Here is a 23,983-nt window from a genome sequence, read left to right on the forward strand (position 1 = left end):
GTGTGCCCCCTCCTACACTTTTCCCTGAGGCTGGAGCCTCTCTTGCCTCTGCCTCGGCCCGGCCCTGCTTAGAGTTAGGCACCAGTAGAGATAGGGTTCTGTGTGAGAGTAGGGTTAGGTTAAAACATAGTAAGATATTGGTAAAGATTACTGATATTTTACTATAGGAATTAAGTAGTAGCATATTGGTAATTTTAATGATATTCTACTAGCAGCAATCCCCTGTGCCCCTTTTTTCCAGGTACCTTTTTTTTTTTTTTTTTTTACATAAATGCTCTCTTGTTACCTGTGCCCAGTCCTCTAAGTATTGTATGGTATCCTTCAGTTGAATACTTTCCTGGAAGTTCCCCCAAAGGGCACTGTGTGTTTCAGAACTGCAAAGGCTCAAGTTCCAAACCATGCATGCACATTGAAAGTAAGCGCTTGTCCAGGAATACTTTCTTTCACTGTGCATTACAAAACTTGTGCATGTGCAGTTCAAAATCAAACTACGTCACTCCTTGAAGAAGGCTTGGGAGGTAAGAGAACCAGGTATGGGAACGAGAGTTATCCAGAGGACAACTGTAACATCTGTAGGAATGGCGGCTGGGGACACGCAGGGTGTACCCGCAGCCACCTTTGTTCACTCTTCCCAGACCTCATCCGTTCCGTCGGCGTCTAGCACGCCGGGAACGGTTGGGCGAACAGTGTTCGCCACTGTTCGGGTTCTGCAGAACATCACCCTGTTCGGGTGCTGTTCGAGTTCGACCGAACACCTGATGGCGTTCGGCCTTTTATTTCGGGTTCGCCCGAACTACTCAATGCCCCCCGAACAGGGCCCTGTTCGCCCGAATACGGCCCCCCTATGGGGTCGCAGGCATAAGGGGGGAGCATGCCCCGATTGCGGGGGGGGGGGGTCGGAAATTCCCCCCACCCCCTCCGCTAGCGCTCCCCCCTCTGCCCGCTTCCCCATAAAAAAAGTTTGCGGAAAGTTAATAGTACCTGGTGGCTGGCTGGCTGGCAGTGACTAGGAGACGCGTTGAGGCCGGGCAGCGGGCGGTTCAGCGGTAGTACCCTTGTGGTACTTCCGCCCTTTCTCTGACCTCACGTCCTCTACGTGATGAGGCATACGAGGGTACGCATCACGCGTACCCTCGTATGCGTCATCACGTAGAGGACGTGAGGTCAGAGAAAGGGTGGAAGTACCACAAGGATACTACCGCTGAACCGCCCACTGCCCGGCCTCAACGCGTCTCCTAGTCGGACTCCTCTTCACTCATCTCACCACTGCCAGCTAGCCAGCCAGCCACCAGGTACTATTAACTTTCCGCAAACTTTTTTTATGGGGAAGCGGGCAGAGGGGGGAGCGCTAGCGGAGGGGGTGGGGGGAATTTCTGACACCCCCCCCCGCGATCGGGGCATGCTCCCCCCTTATGCCTGCGACCCCATAGGGCCCCCAAAAGCGGCATGTTCGGGGGTCCCATTGACTTCCATTGAGTTCGGGGTTCGGGCCGAACATGCCGAACATCTGGCCCATGTTCGGCAGAACGGACCCGAACCCGAACATCCAGGTGTTCAACCAAAACTAGCTGTCTCGCGCGGAGACGCGACCTTTATGCTGGGAGGAGGCGCTTCAGCTGACCGGTCGGCTGACGTCAGAGGTGACTCTCGCCGCTCGGATTGGCTGTTTCCGAGATGGGCACGGCTGAGAGCCTTCCTCTGCTTCTTAAGCCTCCGTTCTCCATTAGCTAGCTGTCTGCTGTCGTGAATACTTTGTGTTAGCGCTCAGACCTTAGACTAGTATCCGGTGTGCTTTGATCTGGGAGGAAACCAGGGATTTCACACAAGACTAGAACTATTGTATATTGTTATTATTTGATTACCTGTGTATGATTCTGGCTATTCTCTGACCTCGCATTTGCTTACTGATTCTGTACTTCTGCCTATCTGACCCTTGTTGCTGAACCTCTGCCTGATTACCTACTATTCTCCTGCTTGTCGTTTCTGTACTAATACTGCCTCTCTGTTGCCGAACCTTGCCTGTCTGACCACTCCTCTCACCAGTGGTCCTTTGCCACTGGTGAGGTGTTTGTAGTATTACCCACCAGCTTCATTGGTGAGGTGACACTTGTTACTGATAGTACCTTGCCAGCTCCTCTGGTAAGGTCTTGCCAAACTATACAGTTACTGTGTCTGATAGTACCTTGCCAGCTCCTCTGGTAAGGTCTATCCAAACTATACAGTTACTGTTTCTGATATTACCTTGCCAGCTCCTCTGGTAAGGTCTTGTCAAACTATCCAGTCACTTATCTCTGATAGTACCTTGCCAGCTCCTCTGGTAAGGTCTTGTCAACCTATTCAGTTCTGTTGTAGCTAGTACCCACCAGCTCCTCTGGTGAAGACTAGCGTTGTTCTCAGTTAGTGCCCACCAGCTCCTCTAGTGAGCACTCAGTACTTACTTATAGGATCTTGCCTTGTACCTACTTCATAGCTACGTTCACTGTAGTCCCTTACCAGCTCCACTGGTAAAGTCCGGTTAAAGTATACAGGCACGCATTCTGACAGTACCTTACCAGCTCCTCTGGTAAGGTCTTGCTTTATATAGCCATTACCTGTACGGATAGTACCTTACTAGCCCCTCTGGTAAGGTTCAGTCAGATTATTAAAGTACAGTGTTGCTATCTTCTTATTGTTTTCTGTTGCACCAATCACTATCACACAGTACATTGTGAGCTATACTTGCATTATTGGTGATTCTGCAGATCACCACATAATCAGGTATAGTGTCTGCATTATTGGTGATACTGCAGATCACCCAATAATCGGACGTCTGAGTAGCAGCACTCAATCGTTACAACAACGAGCAGCATCTGGACACTCAAGAAGAGGTAACCTAGACCACTACGAGTTTTATTCAGTATGTTTTTCTCTTAATCAGGAGTACTAGAGATATGCCTTTAGAAGAAATTGCACCATTAAAATGTCCCATAAGAATGCCTTCATAACACTAGTAAACACATTACCTACACATGATGGCCACGACTACTCAATGGCTTGGTAACCATCTATCCAATTCATATTTACACGTATACAGCATACCTTAGCGCTGCACTTTCTGGGGTCAGATCTGTTTGTATGGGTGTTTGTGTATAGACCCAGACCCAGAAGATGTGGCCATACTACCTACTGCAGTACACCAAGTACATATATTGTTTTGGAAGTACTGAGCAGCTGGATGGAGGCCCATCTTCAGGACAGCCCAAACACAAATGTTGCACAGAAGTCTCTCCAATGCTAACAGTAATGTCACAACTGCTGGAATACAGAGCAGTACACCACAGAGCAGTATACTTGCATAACAAACTCTTTACATACTGTAAACAGGCCCATGATGCCAAGTGAGGAGACTTCCTCTGGCAGCAGAAGTCTGGGGGCAGCACCAGGCAGAAACAGGAAGTGAAAAGAGTGCCTGGCCAACCTATAATGGGGGCAACTGTACCTGGCTAAGCTACTGTATACTAGGACCCCTACAGCTTGCTACCTACCTACCTATACTGAGGGTGTTTTGGGGGGAGTTCACTGCAGCTGTAACGTGCGGTGCAAATTGTCGGGTGCTGTACGATCATTCCAATTCGGGAGGAGGGGAGTAGGGCGCAACCGCACAAGTTTGTCTCAGGCACCCTCAGAACTCGCCCTGACTATAAACCACTGTTACACTGTTTTCATTGCGGTCTGTGTTTGCTGAGCAACTGTTTAAGGGAGTCATCAGGGAAAGTATAGTAAAATAAGTGGTACTTACCGGGGGCTTCCTCCAGCTCCAAGCTCCCAGGATGTCCCTCGCCGCACCTCTGCTCGCAGCCGTTCGCCGCAGGTCCGTCCTGGTCTCCGGCGATGGCGTCAGAGCGACCTCCAGGCTGCGGGCAGAGGTGCGGCGAGGGACATCCTGGGAGCTTGGAGCTGGAGGAAGCCCCCAATAAGTACCACTCATTTTACTATACTTTCCCTGATGACTCCTTTAACCAGCCTGGTGGTATGGACAAGCTCAGCTCGTCCATTACCGATGGAGGCTGCCGCTCAGGCCCTGCTGGGCCGATTTATATCAAATAAAAAGGTGCACACGCAGCCGGCACTTTGCCAGCCGCGTGTGCTACCTGATCGCCGCCGCAGCGTGCAGCCACGAGAGAGGGTCCCCCCAGCCGCCTGAGCCCAGCGCAGACGGACCAAACAGTTCCGGACAGCGCTTAGGGCTGGATCGGAGGCGGCTGACATCAGGACGTCGGCTGACGTCCATGACGTCACTCCGCTTGTCGCCATGGTGACGAGGAAAGCGAAACAAGTAAGGCCGCTCATCGCGGCCTTTCTTGTTACTTCTGATCGGCGGAGGTGATCAGAAGTGCGTAACAGGAGCGCCCTCTAGTGGGTTTTCATGCAGCCAACTTTTAGTTGGTTGCATGCAATAGTTTTTTTTTTAATTAAAAAAAAACATCCGGTCGCCAGCCTGGCGATCTTAATAGAACGCCAGGCTGGTTAAGTCAATGAAATACAATCCCAATTCTCAGCTGTTTATCATTTAGGTTTCAGTGTTCAGATCTGTACAGTAAATGTATTTATCTGTTTAAATAGTGTGACTGGTGTGTTAATATGTCCAGTGTCAAAGATAATTATTCTTATTTGTCAAAAACAGTGAGATGATTAAAGTAATGGGTATGGCCAGACTGAACACAAACAACCAAAGACCAATCTTAGAAAAATTATCAAAAAATTGTATTAATCATATTTGCAATATCATTGAAAACCAGTATAAAAATGTACTGCCTGACCCCCAATGTCCCCCCACACAACCCACGGACCTCCCAAACCCCCTATTAATTACACCACCGTCCCCCCAGCCCGCTAGTTACCCATGATTGTGCAGATGGGACTATTAACACCTCGAGGTGAAGCATATGTCAGTGGCTTCACTGTCAGAATAATTCACTTTGAAAATGGAATATAGGTAAGCCGAAATTCTTCTAATTATTCTTATTATAGCGTATTTATGCAGCACAGCATTAATATATTTAAATTACAGAGCGCCTTGAACAATTCACCTGACCTGAAAGTAGGAAACCTTTATCTATAGGTTCAGGACTTTAGAAAAGCACAATCACAACAAAAAGAAAGGGCAAAAGGAACAAGCAACAAGCCCTCTCACAGATTTTCACTAAAGAAGGCCAATGGGGTGCTGGGCAGAAGCCCCACTGTGACATCAACAATATTCCCTTTGGAAGTCCCAGTGTTTGCGGTGAAACTGGTAGAGTGGGCTCCAGCTTTGAGTGAATTGCGGAGAAGGAAATGGTAGGGAGGGGAACCAAAAGATGTGCTCAACTGGATAGGCTTGGGTGACCACCTTGAAGTCCTAAGTTTTAGTTCCAATTCAGGAAGTTTTTTCTCTGCTGATGTACTGGGGAGTTTGGTAATATTAGTAATAATATGGGGGCATAGCATCAGTGAGCTCTGTATTCATAATAATATGTACCACTCTGTCCACACACTAGAAATAGGAAGTCACAGAACAGGTGCCCAGTGTCCACCAGGCCGTCCACCAGAAATGTATAAGTCAATGATTTTATCAAGGGAAGCTTGACATGGACCTGTTTTAATAATAGTGATTAAATGCAGTTCCCCTTCAAGGGCGTTTAGGACACCTGTATAATTGCCTGAGGTCTGTCAGACACTCTTTTATCAGTCTCCAGTAACTCGTTAATTGCAGTTATCCTGATTCCTGACAGTCCCTATGTGAACTCTGTTAGTCTTGAACCAGGAGCTAGTCCTGATTAATTCCTTATCCACGTGAACCTTGCTAGTCTTGACCCTGTCTGCAGCAGCACTGACTGTAAATTGGTCTGTCCACACCTGTCCTGAACTTGTACTGACCTTGGTAGCCAACTTCCCTTTGACAGCACGGTGGCCATTTGTAGCACTAGGTGCCAGGTTTGAATCTCACATTCTCTCCTCTCTTTACATGAGTTCCCTCAAGGCACTCGTGTTTCCTCCTAAACTCCAAGTACATATTAATAATGCCACCCCCACCACCAGCCCTCGTTTCAAAATAAAAGATATTAAAATATGGAAAATGCAGTACAGATGGTAGAGACACTATGGCAGGAACTTTAGATTGCAAGCCCCCCGATAAAGGAGGGGCAGTGAGATAAATTGTTTGATGTACTCTTTAACCACTTCACCACTGAGGGGTTTTACCCCCTGACCACCAGAGCAATTTTCACCTTTCAGCGCTCCTTCCATTCATTCGTCTATAACTTTATCATTACTTATCGCAATGAAATGAACTATATCTTGTTTTTTCCGCCACCAATTAGGCTTTCTTTAGGTGGGACATTATGCCAAGAATTATTTTTTTCTAAATGTGTTTTAATGGGAAAATAGGAAAAATGTGGGGAAAAAAAAATTATTTTTCAGTTTTCGGCCATTATAGTTTTTAAATAATGCATGCTACTGTAATTAAAGCCCATGAAATTTATGTGCCCTTTTGTCCCGGTTATAAAACCGTTTAAATTATGTCCCTATCACAATGTTTGGCGCCAATATTTCATTTGGAAATAAAGGTGCATTTTTTTCAGTTTTGCGTCCATCCCTAATTACAAGCCCATAGTTTATAAAGTAACAGTGTTATACCCTCTTGACTTAAATATTTAAAAAGTTCAGTCCCTAAGGTAACTAATTTTGAATTTTTTTTTAATTACAAAAAAAAAAAAAATGGGGAGTGTGGGAGGTAATGAGTTAATTTTTTGTGTAAAAGTCATTTATTTGTATGTGAAAAATGTGTAGGGTGTAGTTTACTATTTGGCCACAAGATGGCCACAGTAACTTTTTGCTTTATTGCGACCTCCAAGCCTCCTTCCGGAAGCTTGGAGGAAGAATAAGGAGGCTGGACACGTGAGTTTCTTCTCACAATGATCGCGCTGCCCATAGGAGAGCAGCGGGTCATTGTGGGACTTAGATCAACGAACGGGAATGGATTTTCCCGTTCATTGATCTCCGGGCGAGCGGGCAGCGGCGTGTTTACTAGCGGCGGGCGGCGTGTTTACGAGCGGGAGCGCGGACAGCGTCGGGAACGCGGAAAGTACGTGTTTCTCCGTCCCTGGTTTTTAAAGGATGGAAAAAGGGGCGGAGAAATACGTACGCGCGGGGGTAAAGTGGTTAAAGTGCTGTGGAAAATGTAAGTGCCATGCAAATACATAATAATAAGCAAGATTTATATGCAAACATGTAGGCTTGGTTCTTCCAGGTATTTATGTTCTCTACACAAGCAAGGGTAGCCATGCTCATCCTGCCGGGTCTTTGATTTTAAGAGGAAAGCAGGTGCTGAACGGAGTGGTCAATGTACATACAAACAATCATTAACCCTCTGTCCTCAAAACACACCACGAGCTGGAACACTAGTAGCAATAAATACAACTGGGCAGCAAAATTGGAACCATGGGTTCCAGAGCCTTCCCACTTTTTAGGTGAGTTTCTAACTTTTTTTTTTTTTTAGGACCACTCAGGGTTGCTTTAAAGGTATAACCTAATATTGCGTCCGCTTTAATCTCGGGTTTAAGAGCATGAAGTGTTCTCTTGCTTGCTAATTGGTGTAGGTCCGGTATTGGGCCACTTCTACAGAGGGAACCTCAATGCTTGTGAATTGGTCTAGTACAAAATGCTGCTGCAGTCCATTTTGAAGCTAAGATCCTCCATTTTTGCAACCGAACCCAATTTTCCAACTAGGTTATTTTTATTGCTACTAGAGTTCCAGGTTGCTGTGAGCGAGTTTTAAGTGCTGAGGGTTAATGATTTCTTATATGTCCTCTTACACTGGGGAAATAAACAAGGAACGTTCCGTGGGAGGGGAAGGTGAGGACTCCTAGGCTGCAACTTAGGTTGTTCCAAATAATCATTCTCTTTTGGGGCATATGTCTGACAACTGGTCATTATAAACAGGGCCCGATTTGTACTTTCCAGTGCCCCCCCCCCTCTCCCCCCCAAAAATATATATTTTGTCCAACACTCTGACTGACTAGTGATCATTGGTTTGAATGGGCTCATTTCAGGTGTGCTGCTCTGCCCCCCATTCAACAAATAATTCCTGTAATTCGCGCTCCTGCCCGAATGTGCACAGCAACCGATAGTGTTCTGGGCATGCATACTTGAGAAATGACGCTGATGTATGACCTCCGATTATCGGTTCGCGAACCCCTCCGCAGAAAGTTCGGTTCGCGAAAAAGTTTGCGAACCGCAATAGACTTCAATGGGGATGCGAACTTCAAAATTTACAAACATTTCTACTGGCTAAAAAAATGATAGAAAACATGTTTTAAGGGTTCTAATACCTGAAGCTCCCTCCTCCCTTCTACCTATTCCCTCCTACCGGAGGGAGGAGGGTCTCATCTGCCAGGGAATTCCAGTATTTCAAAAGCCAGCTTACATACCGTGGCTGGGGATTGAACCCAGGTCTCAGTGTATGGTAGGTAACAAACATATCCATTATACCACCAACACTTCTAGCTGAAGCTAGCCTAGCATGTACAATTTATGCTCAATCCAAAAGAAAAATTAGACAAGACAAATAACATTTATATCGTGCTTTTCTCCTGGCAGACTCAAAGCACCAGAGCTGCAGCCACTAGGGCACGCTCTATAGGCAGTAGCAGTGTTAGGAAAACTTGCCTAAGGTCTCCTACTGAATAGGTGCTGGCTTACTGAGCAGACAGAGCCGAGATTCGAACCCTGGTCTCCTGTGTCAGAGGCAGAGCCCTTAACCATTACACCATCCAGCCACTGCTTAAGGATATGTAGGCAGGCATGGCCTTGCCTTTCGTGTTCAACAGTTGTCAAGAGAAAAATTAGACAAGACAAGACAAATAACATTTGTATCACACTTTTCTCCTGGAAGACTCAAAGCGCCAGAGCTGCAGCCACTAGGGCACACTCTATAGGCAGTAGCAGTGTTAGGAAGACTTGCCTAAGGTCTCCTACTGAATAGGTGCTGGCTTACTGAACAGACAGAGCCGAGATTCGAACCCTGGTCTCCTGTGTCAGAGGCAGAGCCCTTAACCATTACACCATCCAGCCATTGCTTAAGGATACATAGCCAGACAGAGCCCTTAACCATTACACCATCCAGCCACTGCTTAAGGATACATAGCCAGGCAGAGCCCTTAACCATTACACCTTCCAGCCACTGCTTAAGGATATGAAGGCAGGCATGGCCTTGCCTTTCGTGTTCAACAGTTGTCAAGAGAAAAATTAGACAAGACAAGACAAATAACATTTATATCACGCTTTTCTCCTGGCGGATTGAGTTTGGAGCTTGGACTAGTTTTGGCTAGTAGTGTTGGTGGTATAATGGATATGTTAGTTACCTACCATGCACTGAGACCTGGGTTCAATTCCCAGCCACGGTATGCAAGCTGGCTTTTGAAATAATGTAATTCCCTGGCAGATGAGACCCTCCTCCCTCCGGTAGGAGGGAGGAGGAAGTAGGTAGAAGGGTGGAGAGAGGAGGGAAGAGGGAAGCAGCTGTCCCTTAACTAATTAGTGTAGGCAGACAGGTGAGTCAAATGGCATAAGGACCTTACTTGGAGGAGGGGGGGCGGGCCTCGAGCAGTGTGTTTGGCAACAATGTGACTGCTGACTGTGATATAGAGGGTCAAAGTTTTGCTCAATAGAGCATTATGGGGCGAATCGAACTTCCGCAAAAGTTCGCCTGGGGCAGGCGAACGCGAACCACCAAAGTTCGTCTGAAACCGTTCGCCGGCTAACTGTTCGCTACATCTCTAATGACCGGTACTTGTCAACAATGCATAACACTGTACCGGCCATGGGCAGGAGCGAGAAATTACAGGGAGCACGAGTGGCCAGAGCATGCGCTGGTTCTTTGTCCTCTGTTAGACTGGCTGCAGTCGGAGCCACAAACAGGTGGCAGGGCAGTGCAATGGAGAGAAGCCCATCCAAAACAGAGAACAGGTAAGTAGCAAACATCCTGTCAAGACCCATTTTGGATGTTCTGTTGTAATTAGAGTGGACCTGAACTCAGAACTTCCTCTCTGCTCTAAAAGATATGCAACAACATAACCTTTAAATGAAAACATTTCTTTGTTACAGCTGATACGAATCCTGCAATAAATCTGCAGTGTGTCTACTTTCTGCTTTTATGGAAGCAGACATATTTTTAACACCTGTGCTTTCAAATGAGCTTAGATGTTGTGGCAGTCAGGTGACACAGTGTAGAGATCAAATTACAACTTGTGATTAGACACAGAGGAGGGGGAATTAGATAGGCTCTCTAAATACATACATGGTACATTTCTCTGTTTTCCTTCTGCCCTGTGCAAGAGTTCAGCTCCATTTTAAAGCATCTGAATGACATTTATTTATATTTGCTGAAAAATCTATGCATCTCTTTTGAATGTTGAATGTACATATGGTGGTGTGCTCTAACATATTGACAGTATACAGGAACAAAGTCTGAAGAAGTCTTATTAACAGAAAGCTTACTCTATTTATTTTAAGCCAATAAATGGTATCATCCTGATTCAAAACTCTCTTTTTTCGCTGATGGCTAAGATGGTACAATGCTCTACTGCTACAGGAAAGTAGAAGGATGCCAAACCAAACACGCTAGCATAAAGGTAGTAACAGCTCAGGTGTCCTATAAAGTGGCAGTTTAGCAATGAAAGGGAAGCAAACAGCATTTTTATTCCTGCAGTTCTCATAGATGGTAGGAGCTGAAGGACAGAAAATGAGCCAGGAAAGAGTTAACTGAAGCAGACAAGAGATCACTGCTAGCTAGGGAAAAAAAAGAGAAACATAAATTAGGGTTAGATAAAGTAATTAACAACTGCTGGGGTCAGTGTCAAAGCTGTAAAAGAGGTAAAGAAACTAGCAGAGCTCAATGATGTTTATGAATGCCTGTATTAAAACCCAGTGAAACTAAGTTCTATCTGCTTTGTAATGTAAATCTGTGGTATTTCTCACATCATCTGTATGTCCATCATACAGAGGGATGGATTATCAGGTGTCAGTTATGATTTATCCTGATTGTTATAACACATCAGGAAGTGAGAGAGAGAAAAGCAGGGTTCTGAGAACTCTGGAATTCAGCTATTAGTGCAGGGCAGGGCGCTGGCTGGCTGCGCTGCGGGACCAGAAGAGATTATTTACTTTGACATATGACCTCTTATCTCTCCAAGTCATGCCGCCCTTCTTATCTTATCTGATTTAACGCCCTAGGCCGTGGCCTTTCTGGCCTTCCCAGAAATCCGGCCCTGATTATAGTTAGCAATGCTGTAAAACCATATCTGATCACTACTATTATTTATTACCGTAGGTGCCAAAAACTCGCTCCAACCTCACTACCTCCTTTTTCACAATTTAAAAATGATCATTTCAGATAACCATTATTAAAAGTCTGCAAACAGCCTAAAAACTTGTAATCCCCATAGGGATCAGGATCCATTCTGTTGGTTTGGGGTTGAATGCTGTACATACTCTATTGTCGCATCTGTTGCTTTAAAGAGAAAACTTAACCAAGAATTGAACTTCATCCCAATCAGTAGCTAATACCCCCTTTCCCATGAGAAATCTATTTCTTTTCTCAAACGGATCATCATGGGGTTCTGTATAGCTGATTTTGTGGTGAAACCCCTCCCACAGTGTGATGTAAGCGCCTCACAGCTCTGAGGTCCTGACATCACACTCTGGGAGCCTTGTTGCATTGAGAGGAAAGATTTTACGATGAGCAAACGTTGACTAAATCATTTATATATGATTATTGTAAACATTTGCACTTTTTTATTACATTATTTTCACTGGAGTTCCTCTTTAGAGGTAGGGAGGAGTGACAACACATGGGTATGATAAATGCAGGATATTGGGAGTATTGGGGACTCCTGTACACACGGTAGAGTCCTTAACGATCATCTTAGCTGAATTTAATCTCGTGTGTGCATATGGCTTTAGTACTGGGAGTTTTTTCAGCCATGATTTGATGATTAATGACAATTCCAAAAGTGCTAGGCTAATGAAAGGCAAGATTTACCTAAATCACAACCGTGGGTCCTACACCATTTTTGGAGCTATTGCACATTGATGCAAAGTATAGGAGAGCGATTTGTATAGAGCGATTTGGCAGCGTTTTTTTCTGCCCAGAACCACACAAAAAATGTACTCGTATTTGCTGTACAAATCACTAGCATTAAATTCAAAAGCGCTTTAAAACCATCAGAAATCACTCCGCTGTCAAAATCACTAGAAAAAGTGCTAAGCGATTGCATTTTGCGATTTCTAGTAAGCTCCAGTCCTAACAGTGATTAGATGGGTTGCTGCCGCCACGCAATGTGTCCACAGACATAAAATCCTGTCAGCCAATGAGAACACGACAATCGTTTACATGCTACAAGAGGATTGTATACCTTTGAAGGTAATATAGAATATCCAGATAGCTCGCATACATGCTGGGATTGCCGCCAGTAGAATATTGCTCTAATTAGCGATATTCTGTTGCTGGATTCTGATAATGTTTACCAATATTTTGCTATGGATAAACCTTACCCTACTCTCACACAGAACCCTCCCTCTACCAATGCCTAATCCTAAGATCCCTCCTGGTGGTGCCTAACCATAAACCCCCCTAATGGTGGACAACCCTACCCCCCCCCCCCCCGAACCTTAACCCCGCGTAGGATAGCTGGTGGCTTTCAGATATACAAACTGCGGCATTGCATAGTGGGTGCCACAGTGCACCCGAATTTCCATTCTTTGCCGTAATTTAAGACTTTTATAAAAGGCTCCTATCGTTGTGCCGTTTTATCCATATGGGCTCCTGCACCGTTTTTTCGTGATTTTGGTAGCCCTTCATGACCCACAATGGCATAGCTAAGGAGCCCTGGACCCCGATTTTACAATGCCCCCCCCCCCTCCCCCATGTGCTCTATACATAATAATTTATACGGCGCACCAAAATCTGTCAATGGCAACTACAGTGTCAGAGGTGCAAGAAGGGAATGGGGAACAGCTTGTTAGTGATTACCACTATTCAAAGTATCTATAGAAGTGATTATTATGAGCACAGGACCAATAGAGAGCTAATTCTGCAGTTGAGGGAGGGCCCCTTGGGGCCCCTCTGACCCAAGGGCACTGCTGCGGTCGCAACCTCTGCAACCCATATTGTTACGCCCCTGGTGACCCAGTACCGCTAGGAAAGTATAAAGGGCCGCAAGGGCCAAAAAGTCCTCCTACTCAGTGTTTAAAGGTAATGTGATTTATTTTTTATGCAGATTGTGGGAATGGTTAATATTGATCACAGACATTTACCAGAATGGTGGAAAATATCTATACTCTTTAACATACTCTTTAACGAATACTATAAAAACCCCACGCGTTTATTTTAATTTAGAAATCACCCTCTAGTCTTCATCTGCTACCCAAACTCATTCTCATCTCTGCCAATGAGGCCCGCCCCACATATGGCTATGAAATAAACTTGTGCCTAAGCAGTGACCACTGACCACAAGCAGCACCAACATACACACACACATATACTGTATATATGTATGTCTTCTAGATACTGTTAACAGAGATAGCAGTGTCAGATTCTTAGCACTCCCTACTGCTAGCTGTGCTTAAAACACTGAAGGTGACAGAAATGCTTTCAGTCCATAGCAATAAAAACAGACACTTTTGTTCTCTCCTCTCCCCTCATCCTTACTAGAAACCCTTCCCTCAATTTGCCATCCCAGCCACCAACAGCCAGGTGATTATCCTAATTAATGCCGATCTAATTAAATTACTGTCAGCTGCTTAACCAATAGCGTCGGTCGTCTCATTTTCCACACTCAGGATCAAAAGTGACTGTTGTCTGATTGCTGGGTGGCTTCAATTGGCCAATTTGTGCGCCCAAAGCAAAAGTGGATCAAAGCTCTGGGAGGCAAGGCAATGAAGTGCTCCAGAGTAGGACATTAATTGTTCTCTAGGAGGTGTCCCCCCTCTTTTTTTTTTTAAAGAGGGCTTTCCAATAACAGGGGGCTTAGGGGTTAGTTTGGTGCTAGCTATGCAGCTGGATCATCATTGCATCTCTCCCTCTATCATGCTCTCCAAGAAATTCCTCAGTGTGAGCAGCAGTTACCCCCATCCAGGAGCATCTGAGCTTGCTTTGCATGATCATCCCATTATCTCCACTTCTGACAACCTGGAGAGAAGTTCACCTCTGAAAAAAACGACCAGGGGGATGACGAATCAGTCAGATCCAGACAATTTCCCTGACTCCAAGGACGCACCAGGGGATGGCCAGAGGAGTAAGCTGTCTCCTGTCTTGGATGGGGTTTCTGAGATTCGTCATAATTTCGATGGATCTGCTGCAGATCGCTATCTCCTCCCTCAGTCCAGTCAGTCCCAGTCTGCAGCCGCGGCTCCTACAACTACTATGTTCCCCTATCCGAGCCAACATGGACCTGCTCACCCAGCTTTCTCCATCGGGAGCCCCAGCCGCTACATGGCTCACCACCCAGTCATCACCAATGGAGCTTACAACAGCCTGCTGGGCAATTCTTCCCCGCAAGGATACCCTGGTGCCGCATACCCATACACCCAACAGTACGGGCACTCCTACCAAGGGTCACCCTTCTACCAGTTCTCCACCGCTCAGCCTGGACTGGTGCCTGGCAAAGCTCAGGTCTACCTGTGCAACCGACCACTGTGGCTCAAGTTCCACAGACACCAGACTGAGATGATCATCACCAAGCAGGGCAGGTGGGTACCGTGCCAGCCGGCTACCTCCTGGCTGAGCTCACACAGTCACTGGACTCCTATTTTGAGAAGTTTTCTTGCTTTTGGGAATTAGACATAGGAAATGACAATGTTTTATGTTTTTTTTCCTTTTCTTTATTTTTTCTTTCAAAAAACAGTTTTTGCAATTTTAACTATTTTAAACTAGAGTTGCATTTTTCAACAAAAATACATTTTATATATTTTATCACTAGTTTTTTTTTTTTTTTTTTTTTTGCTTAATGCATTAGTTATTTTTATGTGCAAGAAATACAGACGCAAACTTACATGTAGTATATTTTATACAGATTATTATTGTTATTAATACTAACCATCATTACTACTACATTTACTATTATTATTAATAGTACTATCACTATTATATTTGTTATTCTTTTTTTTTCGAATTGTAGTCCCCCCAGTTTTGCTAAGTTAGTTGTTCATTTGTATTGCTGTGTTATATGTATTCCTTGTTTAAAAATTACACCTTTTATTCTAGACACCCTGGAATAATCTATCGAAAGGCTATATAATGATATATAATCAGATAGTATTATTATTATTATTATTATTATTATTATTATTATTATTATTATTATTATTATTATTATTATTATTATTTGTATTATTATTAATATATTAGACTTAATATTAGGCTTCTATTATTATCTGATTATATATTTAAAATGTCATGTTAGGCTGTTATGTTACACTGGGCTGTGTGGTTTTGTTTTCATTTTTTGACTTATATGGAAAAAGTTGTAGTTTTTTTTTTTTATTATATTCTAAAATGTTCTCAATCTGTGCTTTTTGCTCAGATAACTGATGAAGCTCTCTTTTATTTTCTGTTTTGTGTCTCTGCTCCCCATAACAGACGGATGTTCCCGTTCCTGAGTTTTAACATCTCCGGCCTGGACCCCACAGCCCACTACAACATCTTCGTGGACGTGATACTGGCTGATCCCAATCACTGGAGATTTCAAGGGGGCAAGTGGGTTCCTTGTGGCAAGGCGGACACCAATGTTCAAGGCGAGTTCCAATTAACACTTTCCCTTTTTAGTCTCTGACACTCTTTTAGGTGAGAAACATTAATTAGAGCCTTTGTGATCTGAAAGAGAGAGAGGGAGTGGGGGGAAGAGAAAGCCTTGCTACAGGAGCAGATGATAGGGGATGGAGAATCGAGAGAAAATAATAATATGCAAATGATGGAATCTTTAGAATGGAGAAGAATGGGATTCATGGAACGTTGATCTCTGAATATTCGGCCTCTGTATAATTTACACTTGAGTGTGTTTTTTATTTATTTATTTATTTTTTATTTATTTATTTTTTAATTCCCCTGCAACAGGTAACCGGGTGTACATGCATCCGGACTCGCCCAACACAGGAGCTCACTGGATGAGACAAGAGATCTCATTTGGGAAGATGAAACTCACTAACAACAAGGGCGCTTCCAATAATACCGGTCAGGTCAGTACAAATCTGCTCATTAAGGGGGGGGGGGGGGGGGGGGGGGGGGTTGTTGGGGAAGTTATACTCACCACAAGTCATGCTGCCCCTTGTAGTCAGTCTCCCCTCCCCAGCCTGCCTCGCAGAAGCACCCAGCATGGAGGGTATTTTTAGCATGTGTGTCATTGTACGCCATCTGCATGAGACATTTCTCAAACACTTGCACATACAGTACACAGATCAGCCTGGAATAAATTACCGTGCATGTGTGCAATGTATAGGAGCTGCTGCTGATGAGACCGAGGGGGGGAAATAGCTCTCAGTGATCGCTGGTACTTCCATTATTCCAATATTTCAGTAGATGGTCTCTTGTGGCTGATCTATAGTCTTCTGTAGCCTCCCACGACAGATTGCTGTAGGTTGTGGTGTCAGTCTTGATGGCCTTGCCGTAGAAACGCGTATCCATCCATTCTAATCCATCCAGCGATCTGTCCATCTAAAACAAAAAACCACACAAGCCATCCATGCAGTGCCTGGTCCATATTCAGCCAGCAGCATCTGTGTCCCACCATAGCCACACACACGAGCAGAGCTATGACTGGTGTCACCTGATCACCCTCCTGTCTGATGTTGCCTCGGCAGATGGTCGTCTTGCAGTCTCTGCACAAGTACCAGCCGCGGCTGCATGTGGTGGAAGTGAATGAAGATGGCACAGAAGACAGCAGCCAGCCTGGCAGAGTGCAGACCTTCACATTCCCGGAGACTCAGTTCATTGCGGTCACTGCCTACCAGAACACCGATGTAAATATCCACCTTTTGTCTCTTTAACCGCAGTCCGTGTATACATCATGCGATGTACGTGAGATCATCATGGTGATGGCAGTAATGTTGGCTACCAGGGCTTTGATAGGAACAAAATAGCAGCAATGCTATCAATGATAATAGCAGTTTGAAACTAATAATAATAATAATAATAATAATAACTGCAGCTTAAAATATGTAATTAGACTAGCCTTGTCATATAGTATTATTGTTAATACTGATAATAGTCTAAGAGACTTAGACAAATAGGGAAACTAGAGAATAAGAGGAACCCCCAGGGTGATGACTCTTGACTAATGACTACCAAAACATAATGGAGCAAATAAATTACATTTCTTTAAACATGACGCGTATCTCCAGTCACCACTGACTTCTTCATCAGGTTCAGTTCTCTTCCCAATGTGGCGGGCTGCCATGTGCCTCTTTAGCCAAGCAAACATTACCATTCCAATACTCCCAATAATAATATTGATTCACAGATAGCTAATCAGAAAAACCTTATAATACGCTGTCAATGTTAACTGTGATGGCAAAAAGATCAAACACTATAATATATGTGGTATAAAATATTATACCTGCTATTAAATATGATGGCAATAAAATTCTATCATCTATATATCTATCTATCGATGGATCGCTTTTTTTCCCAAAAAATAGCCAGTCCACGATGATGTGATTTTGTGGACGAATGCTGTAATATATATATATATGACTCCATGTGGACTGGAGATAATAATTTTGGCTCATGCTCTCTTGTATATGTATATATAATGTTTACAAGAGTAATTAAGTTGCAGCATCTATAATAAGCTGTAGAGTAAAAAAACAAGTCATATTTGAATGATTTGTTGCCTGTTATTTACAACCTTTAGACTGGGAGCTAGGGGTATAAATCGTCCCCAGAGATTGCTCAGTCTTGTCTGGGATATAAACTGGCAGCCAAATAACACCTAATGTCACTGATACCGTCACCATCATCATTGCTGAGCTCCAAAAGCACAATGGAAGCACACATACAATATTATGCTTATACAGTTATTCTAGATTGTTGTATGTAGGTTGCAGGATTGCGTGTCAGGGAATTAGGACGCTTTTATTGACACATCATTGTCACATTTTACTAGCACCGATTACTTTTTTATATACATGTTTTTAGTTGGAAACTGCAGAACGACTTTCTTACACTTGTAAAGTATAACTTTGTATTCAATTCAGATGCAGAGGAAGGTTTGGTGTATTACCTGCTCTACGTGTGAATGTAATAACTTAGCTGCAGCAAATGCCCAGTGCGTCGGTCCCGTCCATTGTGATGTGATGTGTTAAACAAATATACAAAGTAGCCTAACTATTGTTATTATTAATTTATAAAGCCTAATAGTATTTTAATAATCTAAACATAGCCAAACATGTCACTCATGCCTTGCTGCATTAAAAAAAAAAAACAATAACAAATTGCTTAAACATGTATATATTTTTTAATTTTCCTAGATCACCCAGCTCAAAATTGACCACAATCCTTTTGCCAAAGGATTCCGAGACAACTACGATACGTAAGTGGAATAATGCAGTATCCCTATTGAAAATAATAATAAAAAAAAGTATATGTATTAATACAGCACTTTCATAGGGCTGCAGTGCTGCTGGTATGTGTATGTATGTGGATATATATATTCAACTTATTCAACTACCTAATGCCTGGTACACACTTTCAATTAAGTTTGGCCAATAACTTACCAATTTTCCACCTCCATGTAGTAAAAGTGTTTACCTACTCAATCTGCTCATAGTATTCAATATCTGATGATCCTCATCCTACATGGAGATGGTAAAGTCAGTCAATGATTGGCCAATCCAAATTGGATGTGTGTACCAGACTTAACTATCCAGGAACCAGCGGGTTTGGATAATAGAAGATAATCGTTTAATATATACTGGATTGTATGAGATACTATTGCACTGCTTCATACATAGTTAAAAGCTTATATGAGTCTAGTTACCCTTTCTAGCGCCTCATTTGTGTGCCTGTGGAATATAGGTATTATTTATTCTCTTTTGGCACAATCTGGTTGCATATGTGGATTTTTTTATTTTTTTTTACTATAGCTGCACTTTTCTCTTGCAGTAGGATTGAGTAGTTAACCTGAGTAGGATTCTAACATGTGTAACATATAGTTTTTTCTTTCTTTTTTTGATCGTTAATCTTCTGCTTATGTTTGGTCATGATAGGGTCACGGCCCATGTCACTGGAGCAATACAGAACAGTTCTGGCTTTGTTTGTATCTGGCACTAGTAGTAATAGTCTCTGTAACCGCGGTAGCCAATAGTTTGTATCTGGCAATAGTAGTAATAGTCTCTGTACCGCGGTAGCCAATAGTTTGTATCTGGCAATAGTAGTAATAGTCTCTGTACCGCGGTAGCCAATAGTTTGTATCTGGCAATAGTAGTAATAGTCTCTGTACCGCGGTAGCCAATAGTTTGTATCTGGCAATAGTAGTAATAGTCTCTGTACCGCGGTAGCCAATAGTTTGTATCTGGCAATAGTAGTAATAGTCTCTGTACAGTGGTAGCCAATAGTTTTGTATCTGGCAATAGTAGTAATAGTCTCTGTACCGGGGTAGCCAATAGTTTGTATCTGGCAATAGTAGTAATAGTCTCTGTACCGCGGTAGCCAATAGTTTGTATCTGGCATAAACACGTTTGTTGGACAGAAGATTGTTGTGTGACTGGTGTGACCAGGGACTTGTACAGTTCAGTATTGCAGTGCTAGATAATTACTGTGAGCCTGGATTATGCCCCCTTCCTGTCAATAGAAGCGGAGGACGACACTTCCCCAATGCGTCGGTACAGTCCATTGTGATGTGACGTGTAAAAAAACAAACAAACAAAAAAAAAAAACAAGGAAAGGGGGAAAAGTGTTAATTCTACAACAATAAAGTTATTACTTTTATGGTGCACTTTTTATATATTTATATATCACTTAGGGCGCTAGCCAGCATAAGTTTACTTTCATAGGAGCACTGTAGCTAAGGAAAACAACACACTAATTTCAAGTCATTGCTGCATTTACCATGAGCAGACAGTTATTATACCTTAATACATTACACGTTACTTTAACGGTGCATGCAAAATATTGTCTATAGGAAGGAGCATGCTAGACTTTTTTTTAAACATTGGCTATACTGCTTCACTGTAACTGCCCGATTTGTGTGTCATCACCAATGGTGGCCACTAATGATCCAATATTTTTTGGCCAATCGTACCAAATCTATAGTAGAAGGGTACACTGAGTGATTACAACGCATGGACGCTTTAGACAGTCCCTTATATTACATAGAATGGCAAGATTGGACAAAAAGATTGGATCATTAGTGGCCAAGGCCATACCCTTGTATTAAAGGAATAGATATAGTGCGTGGATCTTTCCGGTACCACTGTAATGATAGAGTGGTGTTATTGGCCTATGGGGGCCTACCAATATCAAGGCGGTAGTTCCTTTTGTTGTACATAATGCTTTTTGTACCTATCTGTGTCTGTGGTGTAAAGTATTGCATTTTTTTTCCAGAACACTTTTTGCACCGTATAATACTATGAACACACCTGCGCTGACTGCTATTCTATTACCTTGCAGGATCTACACTGGCTGTGACTTAGACCGCCTCACCCCTTCGCCCAATGACTCTCCCAGGTCCCAGATAGTTCCCGGTGCCCGCTATGCTATGGCCTCCTCGTTTCTGCAGGACCAATTCGTCAGCAACTATGCCAAATCCCGCTTCCACCACGCGGGGGTTGTACCGGGGCCAGGAACAGATCGCAGTGTCCCTCACACTAATGGGCTCCTATCCCCCCAACAAGGTGAGGACCCGGGAGCACCATCCCCACAGCGGTGGTTTGTTACCCCAACTAATAACAGGCTGGACTTCACGGCTGCTTCTGCCTATGACGCCGCCTCAGACTTTGCCGGCAATGCGGCCACTTTGCTGTCTTACGCGGCTGCAGGAGTAAAGGCCCTGCCCCTGCCCACAGCGGCTTGCGCTGGGCGTCCGCTTGGCTACTACAGCGATCCTACTGGGTGGGGAGCGCGGAGCCCGCCGCAGTATTGCACCAAGACGGGTTCTGTTCTCTCTTGCTGGGCACCAAGTGGCAGGGTGGGTGCTGCAAACCCCTACCTGGCTGGCTCAGATGAAGCTGACAGTCTAACTGCAGACAGGTCACCTCTGGGTGAGGACACCAAACCCAAGGACCTCTCCGATTCCAGCTGGATTGAAACACCTCCCTCAATCAAATCTATGGACTCGTCAGATTCCGGAATTTACGAACAGGCCAAGAGGAGGCGGCTGTCCCCCTCCGACCCCGTCGTGTCTGGTAGTTCCTCACCCCTTAAAAGCGAAGTTTTGCCCTCTAGGGACTGTGAGAAGATCTGTGCCAAGGACCTTGGCTACTATGGCTTCTACACTCACACTTAAACCCCTTACACCCTCTTCTTGGTCAATCGGCCAAGATCTGCTACCTTGTGGACACTCACGGACCAATTCCTTGGCACCTGTCCTTGCAGATGCACCATCCATGCCATTGAGTGGGTTCTTCACGTAGCAGAAGGACTCGATGGCGCTTTGGAGCCCTGGTCAGAAAAGACATGCCACGTTATGAAAACTGTACTAAGTCACAGCACTGAACACCTCATTGACAAACGTATACTTCACTTCTTATCCTTATGGTCATCTGCACTACAGCACATACCACGCTCATGGGCGTCCGCAGAAAATTTTCCAGGGGGGGGCAAAAAGTGGGGAGTTAAAAATTTGGGCTGGTGTTAAATGGAGCTACGTCATGCGGCGCGCGTAGCGCGCCGCGCCGAAAAATGGGTGTGGTCATGAACCAGAATGTGGGTGTGGTCGTGGGTGGAGACAAGTTTACATGAACTAAGCAATGGTGGGACATTAGATTAGGACAATGGTGGCGAACCTTTTGGAGGTCGAGTGTCCAAACTGCAAAGTCACTTTACTATCACAAAGTGCCAACAGCAATTTAAACTAAATACAAACGTTTTAACTCATACATGAACATTATGGAAAATTAAGTTGAAAATAAACTGTGAAGATAAACAATTTCATCCATCGTACTCCTGAAAAAAATTATTCATTTTTTTTAGAACCTCCCAGTTTCATTTTCTGTTTTAAAAAGCAGAAAAAGTAGGTTTAATGCTATTGTCTCATATGATGATGATTCAGCTTTTTCCATAGTCTCGCAGTTAGCAATCATGTGACCCCCAACAAGACAAATTCAGCAATCATGAGGCCCCCCCCATCAAGACAAATTCAGCAATCATGAGGCCCCCAACATGACCAACTCAGCAATCATGAGGCCCCCAACAAGACAAATTCAGCAATCATGAGGCCCCCAACAAGACAAATTCAGCAATCATGAGGCCCCCAACAAGACAAATTCAGCAATCTTGAGGCCCCCAACAAATCATGAGGCCCCCAACAAGACAAAGTCAGTAACCATGAGGCCCGCAACAAGACAAATTCAGCAGTCATGAGGCACATAAATAGACAGCTTTTCACATAAATAGGCAGAATGCCCCCTTAATATGTAGACACCTCTCACCTGGCAGCAGTTCCCCAAAATACACTCAATCTGACAGCAGTGGTTCCCCAAAAATAGGTAGCCCCAGGTCTATAGGTGTCCCCAGAATAGGTGGCCAGCGGTATAGATGTCCCCAGAACTGGTAGCCAGGGGTAGAGATGTCCCCAGAACAGGTAGCCAGGGGTATATGTGCCCAGTATATGTAGGCACGGGTATATGTCCCAGTATATGTAGGCAGGGGGTATATGTCCCAGTATATGTAGGCAGGGGTATATGTCCCAGACAGTATATGTAGGCAGGGGTATATGTAGGCAGGGGTATATGTCCCAGACAGTATATGTAGGCAGGGGTATATGTCCCAGACAGTATATGTAGGCAGGGGTATATGTCCCAGACAGTATATGTAGGCAGGGGTATATGTCCCAGACAGTATATGTAGGCAGGGGTATATGTCCCAGACAGTATATGTAGGCAGGGGTATATGTCCCAGTATATGTAGGCAGGGGTATATGTCCCAGACAGTATATGTAGGCAGGGGTATATGTCCCAGACAGTATATGTAGGCAGGGGTATATGTAGGCAGGGGTATATGTCCCAGTATATGTAGGCAGGGGTATATGTCCCAGACAGTATATGTAGGCAGGGGTATATGTCCCAGACAGTATATGTAGGCAGGGGTATATGTCCCAGACAGTATATGTAGGCAGGGGTATATGTCCCAGTATATGTAGGCAGGGGTATATGTCCCGGTATATGTAGCCAGGGGGATATGTCCCCAGAAAAAGTGGCCATGTGTGCAGGAGGAGGGGAGCAGCGGAGAGAAGAGGGAGAGCTATGGGCACTCACCTTAGGGGGCTCTCCCTCCCTCTCTCGCTCTCCCCTCCGGAGTCCGGAATGAAGTGTGCAGCGGCTGGCAGCGGTGGGCGGAACTTACCTCCTCTCGTCGCACGCGCCGGATGGATTAGCCGCTACTCTGGCCTGATCCAGACCAGAGTGCGGCACCAGAACTTCCGGCGCAGGAGCGAGAGGAGGTAAGTTCCGCCCACCGCTGCCAGCCGCTGCACACTTCATTCCGGAGGGGACAGCGAGGGAGAGAGAGACCCCTAAGGTGAGGGAAGGGGGGGGAGACGTCCGCCCTTCCCCACTGTGCCCATAGCGCTCTCTCTCTTCTCTGCGTGTTCCCCTCCTGCTGGCTGCACGGGCACGCGGCCAGGGGGGGGCAGCGGGCGGCCAGGCTCGGGCAGATGCCCGGTTTTGCCATATGTGCGGACGCCCATGACCACGCTATAGTTAGGCTCCTTATCAAAGGAATTTCAGCACCACGGACAGCAGCAGGTTGAGATCC

The 23,983-nt window shown here is 44.7% G+C and overlaps 1 protein-coding gene across 1 annotated transcript; it reads left to right on the forward strand.

Annotated features, from left to right (window-relative positions):
• Positions 1-14,068: 14,068 nt before the first annotated feature.
• On the forward strand, positions 14,069-21,854 carry TBR1 (T-box brain transcription factor 1). Its single transcript, XM_068247060.1, has 6 exons — positions 14,069-14,766; positions 15,656-15,810; positions 16,130-16,251; positions 16,873-17,031; positions 18,541-18,602; positions 20,681-21,854. Exons 1-6 carry the CDS (start codon positions 14,069-14,071, stop codon positions 21,513-21,515), a joined length of 2,031 nt encoding a protein of 676 aa, XP_068103161.1. The 3' UTR covers positions 21,516-21,854.
• Positions 21,855-23,983: the final 2,129 nt, after the last annotated feature.

This window comes from Hyperolius riggenbachi, chromosome 7 (assembly GCF_040937935.1).
Source record: "Hyperolius riggenbachi isolate aHypRig1 chromosome 7, aHypRig1.pri, whole genome shotgun sequence".
NCBI lineage: Eukaryota > Metazoa > Chordata > Amphibia > Anura > Hyperoliidae > Hyperolius > Hyperolius riggenbachi.